The 12011-nt window shown below is 40.5% G+C and overlaps 1 protein-coding gene across 1 annotated transcript; it reads left to right on the top strand.

Moving 5' to 3' along the window:
• Positions 1 to 589: 589 nt before the first annotated feature.
• On the top strand, positions 590 to 5738 carry LOC114153253 ((2R)-3-sulfolactate dehydrogenase (NADP(+))-like). Its single transcript, XM_028031654.1, is given in 10 exon segments — positions 590 to 594; positions 732 to 763; positions 907 to 1094; positions 2331 to 2416; positions 2498 to 2528; positions 2734 to 2844; positions 3036 to 3150; positions 5123 to 5352; positions 5355 to 5372; positions 5631 to 5738. Coding segments are annotated over 10 exon segments (924 nt in total).
• The last annotated feature ends 6273 nt before the right edge of the window (positions 5739 to 12011 follow it).

Below are 12011 nucleotides of genomic sequence, written 5' to 3'. Positions count from 1 at the left end.
CTGATATTGAGCTGTTTTGCAAAGAATGTGAAAAAAATACCCAACAACTATTTCTAAAGCAAAGTTAGTAAAAAGAAATAAAAATACTTCAAAAGATGTGCAGATGGAAGTGTAACAATACAAAGACAGGCCACACTCTGAGTTTAATTTGTAACTTCGGTTTAAAAAAACATCCATCATTTTGTTTGCATTGTTCTCTCCTATATAATTACTCATCACATGAAATCCATTGAAGTTGAAAGTGAAGCAGAGCCACGCAGTTCCCTCTTCACAGTTGCACCCAAAGCGAGAGTAAAGACAGCAGACGTGTCTTGATCTGTATTAGAAACGCGGCGCGGTGCGGAGAGGCGCGGCGCACTCGATGACCCCTCTGTTGCATTTAAGCTTTGCTCTTGAGTGTATCGGCACTTTGTCCACCCTCCCCACCCTAGACCCCGGTCTCTACACATCAATACGCCTCTGTGTGCAGTAACTCCATGGTATGTTTTTTTGTTTGACGTTCTGCTGGGAGTTAAATATATAGAAAGGCTAAGTGCAAAACAAATGTCAAAGTTTAGCTCCCTTCCTACCTAAAATGCAAATTAAAGGAATGGAGTAATGTTTACGGTTTTTATGCTGAGTTTCTCATAAACATCTTCTCATGCGACATCGTATCAGAACAAATCTGATTTAAAAAAAGTAACAGCACAGTAAAGACCTTCAGGCTCCTGAAGGGCCCACTGTTTCTGCAGGGGGCACTATAGCCACGGACTCAACAGGGTGGGTCAGTCGATGTGGAAGCTTGTAAATATCCACCCTTCAGTGTCCATAATGGCAGCTTGTCTTTATGTTGCACCGTTTGACGTCTGCTGGGTAATCCCTGCCTAAAATGTGCGTGCTGCTTACAACCCGTGTCCTTGCTGACAGATATGTACTTGAAGGACATACGGACCGGGGTGTGTGCAGTGGAGGGCGAGCCTGTGGTGGAGAAGGAGAGTGCGGCCACATCGCTGGTGGACGGGAACAACCTGCTGGGCCCAGTTGTGGGAAACTTCTGCATGGATCTGGCTATTAGGAAGGCCAAAGAGGTTGGCGTTGGCTGGGTGGTGGCTCATCTTCTCTGGTTCTAATAGAGGCTGGGAAACAGAGTCAGGTTAGCCATGTTGTTTAGACGTATCCGAAAACGTCAGGTTTAATGTAACAGACCAACATTCAGCGATGTATAACTGTGAAATGGAAGAGAAATTATAACATTCAAAATTGTTTATAAATTAAAATCTAAAAGCAGTATCCCCATTTAAATGACATTTTAATCTAATTGCGTTGAAAAGTTACTTTACTCATAAATAAAGTTCACTTGCATGTAACTTATTGTCCACATAAAATAAAAATGCAATAGTGCATATTTTGATATTGATCTGATACAAATAACAGGGCCAGTATCACCAATACCAATACTTATTACTATAATATCATATCACATTTGACTTTTATGCATCTTTGTGTTTTTTTCCCCTTTGAATTATTTTGTTAAAAACTAGGTCAGAGTTTAGAAAAAGTTTATAGGTGTCTGGAAAGCACTTTAATAATATATACACACAACAAACAGATGCAATAGAAAAATAGAATTGGGCGAATTGTTTTCTAAAGAAAAAATAATACATATTTTTTTAAATTATAATTTGAGAAATTTTCAAACCAAAATCTTTTTATGGCAGAGTTGAGAAACAAACACAAAAGTATAATAGAATTTCAATCTGGAACTAAAGTGTCAGTCTTATCACACTAGTATGAAAGGAAGCTGAAACAAACTTGGATTGATATTATCCGTACTTTGGATAGATTCGTCCACATCTGCCGTATAAATGCAGCGGCTCTGTAAACAGAATCATGGAAACCAAGGAACTCCGCAGCCAGTAGTGATGAGGTTTCATCGGAGCTAGGTTACAAATCAATATTAGAAGCTTTGAGCATTTCCTGGAGGACTGATCAGCCCAAAATGTACAAATTAAGAGTATGGCACAGCAGCAACGCCACCAAAAACAGAATCAGAAAAGCAGCCAAGGAGATTATGGTAACTTTATTAGTTAGATCCTCCATAAATCTGGCATTTATGGAAGCGTGGCCCTCAGCAAACAGCCAGAGCTACAATGGAATGGTTTAAAAAGATACTGAGCCATCACAGTTTAGAACATTTGTGTTATTTTAGTAAATGGTTTTACCAAAATAAAAAACTAAATTATGTATTTACTTCCCTTTGAATTGCAGACATACAGTATCTAAATAGGTTATTAGGGAAGAAAGGCAGGCAAAGAAAACAAAAAATAATTTTATGTCACTCTTCTCTCAAAGGCTCTAACCATTTTGGATTCGCTGGTTATTATTCAATGCAGGCCCTGAAAGAAAACATGATCATGAGTGAGACTTCCCTCGCTCCGTTAAAACTTTTTCATTTTATAACCAACACAAGTGAAGCACATTTTCAGTCGCCTTAATAGTATTTATGTCGTTCCTGCAGGGTTTGTCATTTACCAACACGAGGTAAAGAGGTAAGAATGTCATTTAATCTGGAGAATAAATCCACATGTGATGCTTCTGCACATCAACGACAGCAACTGAGAGGCTTTTCCCTTCTTTAGTCCGTGTATTCCCTAAAGCCTTAACACAATATAGAATGCATGTCCTAGATTTGGACATTTGGACATTTTCTTACATATAATTCTTGTAGAAACAATGTGAAGTTGCACCCTGTAGCGCACGTTGGGCACCAGCCCACTGAGCGTGGCGGCTCCGGCCGAACACGGAGCCCGCTTTGTCCCGGACACTTCAGCTGTGGCGCTCGGAAAGGTGAGAGCCGGACTTTCAGTGACGTATTTTTGGTTTGTTGAAAAAGAGAGCAACACTTTAGTACCGGAAAACCTCGTTTAGAAGAGAATCCCAGCTGAGTTAATCAACCTTTTGATACAGTTAATGTTTATTTATGCCTGTTAGTGGTCCGGTTAATGTCAAATTAGGCGTCGCATTTGTGATTAAACCAAATGTGTTAAATATACGAGGCGGATCCGATCCCTGATGGATGGGGCTGCGACCCGGAGGGACACGTCACAACGGACCCAAAGAGTGTTCTGACTGGAGGAGGACTGGTCCCCATTGGTGGCAGTGAAGCCACAGGTTGGTAGAAATTAACATCAACATTAATTTTATTTTAGCCTTTCTCCAGTTCCCCAATTCTATAAACAGTAAATTATCATTCAATGAATATAAATTGTTAATTTGGATGCAGAACATACTTCAAATATACATTTTAGTATCATGCAAATTAGAAACAGACGCAGTTTGGCATAAAGTGTGTAGATTATTTTCTGGATGTTTCTATTGCTGAAATTGGGCTTTGAAACTGAATTAAATCACAGGCACATGAACAACGACCGCATTTTTATCATCACAGTATTTACAATCAAATTGAATACTGTAATATCTGAAACTGAACAAAATCACCACCGGGCGTAGTTCACACTCCGACCTCCAGATGGCAGAAAAGTCCTTCCAATGTGACTCTTGATGCTTGCTCCATAGCTGGATTAAGACCGCAAAGTGATTGAGGCGGATTCAAATTAACAATAAAACAATATTAGCAATATTAGCAATAACATAAGCACTTTAATCTAGAACCAAAGCAGAAGGTTCTAGGTATTCTAGACATTGTTTTTCTATGCTCCCACTTACAGGGTTCAGCTTTGTTTCCCTGCCTTTCCTTTAGGTTCTTAAACCGTTACTGGTTTAATAATTTCCACTGCAAAATTTTATATAATTATTCCATTATTAAACCCCCAAATTGTTTTTTGTTTTTTTTTAATCAAACACACAATCCCAGATGTGTTGATGGCACTAAAGGTTAAATTTAGCTGTACTTAGAATTTTACAGCTGCACAGATTTTAGCATATATTTAGTATGCACTTATGCGTCTCATAAGTCTCACAAATGTGCATCTTGGCATAAATTCCCCATTAAATATATATTTTTTTTCTTCAATAAATATCTTTACTTTTTGAAATTATGATCAAACTGTAATTTTGATGTAAAAAAAGGGCTACATTCTACATACCTTGTCTATTGTAACTTATAATTAGTTTATTTCTCAGTTTTGTTCAAAACGCTGCACAATAAAGAATCAGCTCTCCAAATCTCAGTCCCAGGTTTGTGGGATTCCTCTAGGATTCGTTCTGAGCCCACTTAAATTTAACACGATCGATTTCTCCCTTGTCAAATTATTGAAAACTACGTCTGCTTCCATATTTATGCTGAAATCGCAGCTTTTTAATTTGTGTCATCGCCTGACCTTAGTCCGCTGTGATCAGTGAGTCAGTCTCTTCGTGACACCAGTGAGTGGATGAGTCAGAGTTTCCTCCAATTTGTTGCAAACAGGTCAGAAGTCGTCGTGTTTGGTCCGAGGAATGCAAGGACTGAAAGAAGCGCTCTGTTTTAAACTTTAACAACCACTAACTATCATCTTAAAACACTGCCATGAAAATGAGTTTCCTGTTGAAATGGGGAAAAACTGAAAAGCTGTCTTTAGTGGTCTGTTAAAGAAAAATAAAAATAAAAAAACCAACGAGGCAGCTCCTCCGTGATGCTGCTGTCAGAGTCCTGTTATATTTTCAAAATGGTGGTGTTAGGCCAAAGTTAATTACTGTTGTGATTTGGCTACTTATTCAGTGTTTCCAGAACCTGAACAGCCTTTAGTTTCTATGCCTTTTGCTCTGAACTGACAGCATTTTTTTTTTATGATCAAACAATCTGACTAACGAACTGTTTGTCTATTTGAAGGATGAAATAAAAGACAAAATTTGGATTTAAATGAAAATTAACCTACAATTTAATTTTGGATTTACATTTTTTAAAGTTGTCTTTCAGTAATTGTTACAAGAATATGCAACATGCTTTAGATACTATGTTTTAAACACTTTGTTAATTTCTGTTTGTCTATCCAAATGTCTTGGACATGTATGGTGCTCTTTTAAATTAACACGTTTCCTTGCCTTGCAATGTTGTTAGCAGTTGATTAAAAATTAAGTCTAATTTAAACTCTACCAATAAGATCACTCAAGCAGTAATTCCATTAGAAGCCATTTTTTCTCTAAGAGGAACTTTATAAAGTTCAGAGACAAAATGGTTTTAAAACAACAAGAAAAAATGTCAGCGAATCAACAAAATCTTTTATTTCTTGCTTCAGTGAAAAGGCGAGTCTGTACAACCTTTTTGTCCTTCATAATTTGTCCCGTTTTGGATTTCAGGGTCAGTTTTTTGTAGCAATCAACCTAGAAAACTTTGCTCCAGGATTCACCGAGAGAATGTCAGCTCTGCTCTCCATCCATCCAGAGGCCAGGACCCCGTGAGTATGCAACGCTTTGAAAGAAAATAGCAGTAGCACTTTAGCTATCTAAGCTTATGTCTTTTAATTTTTAATAACCCAGGAAACAGACGTTTGCCTCTTAAGAATTTTCTTTAAGTTGTAAAATGCGGGCAGAGGCAGCAGCAAATGTAAATAGATTTTTTTTTGTGGATTGAATAGGAGAAGAGATTTCCTTCTTTTCTCCCCAACTTTTATTTGTTGTTATTTATTTATTTTTTAAAAATTGTTTTGCTGCAGGCTGATCCGGGCTCGCCTGTTTTGGCTCCTGGAGATCCGGAGAGGTTGAACATGAAGAAGTGTGAGGAGACAGGGGGAAGACCCTACCACATCAACGTTGTCAAGTAAAGACTGAAACATGTCCAACATTAAGCATGTTTTTCTTTTACGTGTTTCTTTCTTATCAATGTAAGATCATGTCAGTAAACATTACAGTCAATAATCTCTGCTAACCTACGGTGGCTTTAAGAGGATGCGTTTTGATTCCTAGAGCAAGCTGCTGACTTTACCTTTGCATTTGTCTCTGCAGAACGATTATGTGAAGAAAATCGGCGTCAGCCAGCTGCTGCCGTGTGACAAGGTTGTCTCCGTTTAGACAATCCAGCTTTGTAAATCTGTTGCTTCTACTCACTTTAACGTCAACGGAGGGGAACTTTGTAGGAACGGGGTGGCATTTTTAAAGCCACAAAGTCAAAAATTAACAGCAATAATTTGGTTTATTGAGACTGATAGAGGAAAAAATAGGGGGGTCGTTTTTCAGTCATATTTTCATCATGGGGCTGCACGGTGGAGCAGTGGGTAGAGCTGTTGCCTTGCAGCAAGAAGGCCCTGGGTTCGATGTGTTTATTTAATGGCAGGGTGTTCTGCTTTTTTAAATTTATTTCACTTAAAGGCTGTAAACATCTTGTACAAATTTTTAAATAAAAATGTTTCTAAGTATTTGGGTTTTCATTGATCATTCCCCCAAATAGAGATAGAGATAGATAGCATTTATTGTCATTGAACAGAATTCAACGAAATTTCCATTGCAGCTCCCGTGCAAAAGGTCAAATATATACAGTATAAATAAGAAAACACACAATAATAATAATAACAATATATACAACTAAATTAACTAAAGGCACTCAACCACACCAAAGAAGTAGCAGCAGGTCCAATTATGGCAAAGTACAGATGATGTGACAGTGCAAAGTGCAGAACAATATGGCTGTGTGGGGGTGGGGGATATGTATGTGTGACTGCGAGGTTATGATATGTGTGTGGGGGGGGGGGGGCGGCAGGGAGTAATGGCTCTGACGGCTGTGGGGAAGAAACTGTTTCTCAGTCTATTTGTTGTAGTCCGTATATTCCTGTACCGCTTGCCTGATGGCAGCGGCACAAACAGTCTGTGGCCCGGGTGGCTGGAATCCATCGCTATGGATCCAGCTCTCTTCTTGACCCGGTCTGTGTAAATGGAGTCCAGGTCTGGGAGGGGGCATCCCACAATGCCTTGTGCTGTTCTCACCACCCGTGCCAGTTGTTTCCTCTCCAGTGCTGTGCAGCTACCATACCACACAGTCATGTTGAGGCAGAGGATGCTCTCGATCATCGCCCTGTAAAAGTTCACGAGCAGCCGTGAGGAAAGTCCAGCCCGTCTCAGTTTCCTGAGGAAGAAGAGCCTTTGTTGTGCTTTCTTCACCAGGTGGGAGGTGTTTGTGTTCCAGGAGAGGTCAGAAGTGATGTGGAGGCCCAGGAACTTGATGTTGTCCACACGTTCCACCACTTCTCCATCTATGAGAAGGGGAGTGTGATCCGTCTTCCTGGACCTTCTGTAGTCCACAATTACCTCCTTGGTCTTCCCTGTGTTCAGCACCAAGTTGTTGGCTGAACACCACTGAGTGAGCTCCAGAATCTCCTCTCTGTAGTGGGTCTCGTTGTTGTCTGAAATGAGACCCACTATTGTTGTGTCGTCCGCGTACTTCACGACTGTGTTGGTGGGGTGGATGGCCACGCAGTCGTGTGTAAACAGGGTGAAGAGAGCTGGGCTGAGCACACAGCCCTGCGGCGTGCCTGTGTTGAGGACCAGTGGGGACGATGTTGAGCCACTTATTCTCACCACCTGAGGCCTGTTGGTGAGGAAGTCTCTGATCCAGTGGCACAGTGAAGCGGGCAGCCCCACCTCGAGTAGCTTCAGCACCAGCTTGTCTGGGATGACGGTATTAAATGCTGAGCTGAAGTCTACAAATAGCATCCTAACGTAGGTGTTGGGATGCTGCAGATGGGTCAGGGCTGTGTGCAGAGTGATGGAGACAGCATCCTCTGTTGACCGGTTCGCTCTGTAGGCGAACTGAAGGCTGTCCAGGTTTGCGGGGATGAAGTCTCTGATGTACCTCAGAAGAATCCTCTCAAAGCACTTCATGATCACCGGGGTCAGAGCGACGGGCCGGTAATCGTTCAGGCTGGTGATGGACCTCTTCTTCGGTACAGGGATGATGGTGGAAGACTTGAGGCACTCAGGAACCATGGCGAGCTGCAGGGACAGATTGAAAATGTCCAGAAACACTCCTGCCAGCTGGTCGGCGCAGGTTTTCAGCGTCTGGCCTGACACCTTGTCCGGTCCTGGAGCTTTGTGGGTGTTGATCCTCCTCAGGGTGGACGTCACCTGATGCTTCTGTAAGACGAGGGGGACCGAATTTCCCCTTGGTGACTAAGAAACATTATCATTAAGGAACTACAAAAGTTGAGAGGCTTAATCTAATATTCATTAAATGTTTCATTGCAATTTTAAAGTAGCTGCATGTAAAATATAATGTCTGACATGTTGAACTTTTTCACAAACATGTGGAAAAGTTCAAGAACAAACCTCAACGTTTCTTATTGCCATTTCACATTAAAGGTCAACATAAATCCATAGATAACTTAAGAAAAAGAAAAATGATCATGATTCTCAAAATTTAACCTTGAAAAGTAAAATTTATATTTAGTTTGTTTATGAAAAAATACATATTGAGGGATAAAAAGGTGAAGAAGGGCTGAATACAAACCAGATTTTTATATCTACAAATGTTTTGAAAGCAGTGTATTATTTTTATTTCACATAATAATCAGGCATTATTTTTCATTGTTCCGTCACATATAGTTACAATAGAAAAAAAAAAAGAAATGTACCACTTTTCATTAATAAAATTATTCAAATATAAGATCTCACAAAATCATTTTTCAAATGTTAATTTCACTTTTAAAAAACATTTTTATCTGTTTTGTCATGAGCAAATGTGCTTTACCTTTCAAACTTGCTTGAAAAATTCCTAACTTTCTCTTTGAGCTTCTTCATCTTTCCTTAAATAATCATAATTTTGGATCCTAACTATAACTTTATTTAAAAAATAACTTATAGGTGAGAAATATTTGGACAATGTGAGTATGCTGAAAACAAAAAGTTGAATAATTTCATCTGAATTTATGCGGTAGGTGGAGAATAAATCTTGGGAATAAATCATCCGTTCAAGTTCAAACTCAAATGTTTTTGTTTATCTTTACTCCATCTATCATAATCATAAATTGCTTGCAACGTTGTGTTTTTCTTTTGTTTTTTCTCCAGTATAGATTATCGTCAGTTTACAGATAAAGAGCTAGTTGATACCTTCACAAACTGGCCTCCAGAACCATGAAGTAGAAGGCGGACTCCACCTTCACAGATGTCTAGATTAGGACCTTAATCTGCCATGCCAAAAGTTCTGGCACTGTATTCTGGACCCTGGATGTCCAGTTCACGCTCCAGTGGTTGCAAACAAAAGAGGAGAAATCAACAAATCAATGGGCTTTAAATCCCACCAGGGGAGGGAAAGGAGGTGGGAACAGAGTGCTGTGGGAGTGGGACTAGTGAGTTTTGGGCTGGTGAGTGGGGTGGGGGGGCGCATGGGCAAATTAAGAAGCCAGTTCAAACAGTTGTTGTATGAGGCAGACTTAAGAGGTGTGTGTGTGTGTGTGTCTGTGTGGAGAGGGGTGAATGTTTGGATGGATGCTGGGGGTCTAAACTGCCCTGGCCTTGGCCTGGTGCTCTTGTGCGGATTAAACCGGGCCCCTAAGAGCCCAGGGAGCACCGCCGCTGGCTGGGATTAAGCAGATTCTAACAGGTGTTTTCTTTTGTGACACTAAGGGGGGACCAGTCCATCGCTCGCTCAAAAGAGCAAATCATGAAGTCGGTGGTGTGTCCATGTGGACAAGGCAGACATGTTTGTGTATGAATTGGATCATTTTTAGTTTGTGCTTTATTAGCCTGAAAAGACCTACGTTTCAAATGTCTGCCTGGATATATTTTGGTTATTTTAATTGTAAGCAGTTCTTTAAATGTCCTGTGAGTTAATATATTTGCCCATTTACCCATAACAACTGGAACTTTCAACATTTAGCCAGTTATTTTTGCAATTTACCGTCTATTAAAACAGTGTTTCATCAGCTTAATTTCACTCCCTGCTACAGCGGGGGTGAAATTACCGTAATAACTCAATATTGGCAGGAAAGCGCAACGTCTCCCCTTCGGAAACTGTTTGAATTGGTAAGATAGCACAAAGTGTGGCGGTATTACTGTATCGTACAATTGGCTGGATCGTTGCCGATCCCTTCAGTCTGGAAGGGTTAAAAGAGAACTGGTGAATACCCAAGAAACATCGGATCAGACGTTAATGAGATGTAGGCAAGTAAGTAAAGCTTAAGCAATGTCGTACATCAATGTCTTGCATAACACTACTCGGAATGATTTTGTTTGGAACGTGTCTGCTTGTGATTTGATAAGAGAAAAATAAGAGCCATGGAGTCACAGATTTCTGCTCACTATTGGTGTAAAGTGGTGAGCTTTGTAAGATCACCGGCCTTTAGGAACGTGTAGATCTGCATATCATCGGCATAGCATTGATGGGACGGTTACATTTTTTGCATGAGGTGATCCAAGGGATTTTCACAGAAAAAGAAGAGAAAAGGTCCAAGCACTGGACCTTGCATCACACCTTCCGGCTGTGCCAGGAGAAGTCGTTTGAACTAGTTCAAAAGAAGAAGAATCAATGGAATTTTTTCTAGAGGTTCAGGCATTAAAGTTTCACCACAATCTAAATGCTATTGGTAAATTGAGGAAAGTTTGTCTTTCATACAGAAAAGCTGAGGGCAATACCCGCCAAAATGCTGAATTTCTGTTTGCAAAGTTGAAGAAAGCAAAGACGCTGTTGCAGAAGAGTAGCACTTTTAAATTATATCTGACGCGCGTGGATCAGAAATTCTCATTTTAGGTCTTGAGAAGTAGAAATGTACTTTTGAAGCACAGAATCCTTCTACCTGTGAAGCAACACCTGTAATGTGAAAACGCTCCTCGTAGTCTCCTTTGGGGAGTGGATATGCGTACATATGGGCGTAACGACAGACAGGAGGGAGGAGTGGTGAGGAGAGCTCCAAAAGCCTCTGCTGCTCTCATGCTGAGTCTTTAATGAAGTGAAACGGCTGCCCGGTCAGTTCCTCCCAGCTGTTGTCCCCACAAAGCCAAGACATTTGCCATTGGCTCTTTGTCCCCTCTCGGGCTGCCGTACCTCCAAATGACCCGCAGGAACACGTCGAAATAAAAGCAACGCATCTGCTGCGCTGTTGACTCCCAACTGCTCAGGAATGCAACCATGTCTCCATCTGTTGACCCGCGGATCAGGACCGAAGCCGGTACCGGTAGGAGTCGACAGTGAAAGAAAAATCAAGGACTGGCTCCTGTTTAAAGCCAAAAACAAGAATACTCTACAAGAAATTGATAACACTCGAAAAGGATCATGTTTATCTCATCGCATGTTCCAAGGTAATAACTATAAGTCCAATTTTTATCCATCTTGAATTTATTTGAACAATAAGTTTCCTCCTCGCAGAAAATAGAATGAAGATGGTATAAAACGGATATCTTAGATATTCCTACGGTATATTCCATCCATTGATTCCAGGTTTTAGGAACCATAATCTAAATTAGAGAGCTGCACAGTGACTGTGGAAACCAGTGTTTCCCAACCCTGGTCCTCAAGGCCCACTGTCCTACATGTTTTAGAGGTTTCCCTGCTTTAATGTGCCTGATTCAACTGATTGCAGTTCAACAAATGCCTGTTACACTAGAATGGCTTGAGTTAGTCCACTTTGACATATACCTATTTCGGCTTAGATAGCCAACTGGCCTGAAGGATTTTATCTAGCAGGTGCTTTTGTTCAGTAAATAGGGCCATTACCTTATCAGTACCCTGGTAATGGCCTCAACGCATCTCACAGTTGCACAATTGTTCCTTAGACTTCGACTTCGACTGACTTTGTTGTCATTTTCAATGCACAGGGTGTATACAGAACGAAATTTCGTTGCATACGGCTCAGGATAATGTTTGAGGTTCCAATGTTGTGAGTAAAATAAAATACAGTATAAAATATGAATATAAATATAAATATAAAATATAAAGTGCAGGACTGACAGTAAAATAGAAGTTATTTAGCTCTGTACATGTGCAAGGTATAAAGTGGAGACCAGTTTTTGAGTGCAGTCCAGTTAAGAGTTCAGCAGTCTGATGGCAAGTAGGAAAAAGCTGTTTCGGAACCAGGTGGGCCTGCACCGGATGCTGCAGAACCTCTTTCCAG

Source organism: Xiphophorus couchianus, chromosome 2, assembly GCF_001444195.1.
Source record: "Xiphophorus couchianus chromosome 2, X_couchianus-1.0, whole genome shotgun sequence".
NCBI classification, from domain to species: Eukaryota; Metazoa; Chordata; class Actinopteri; order Cyprinodontiformes; family Poeciliidae; genus Xiphophorus; species Xiphophorus couchianus.
Note: the sequence above shows the minus strand (reverse complement) of the source record. Positions and strands in the feature narration are given on the sequence as shown.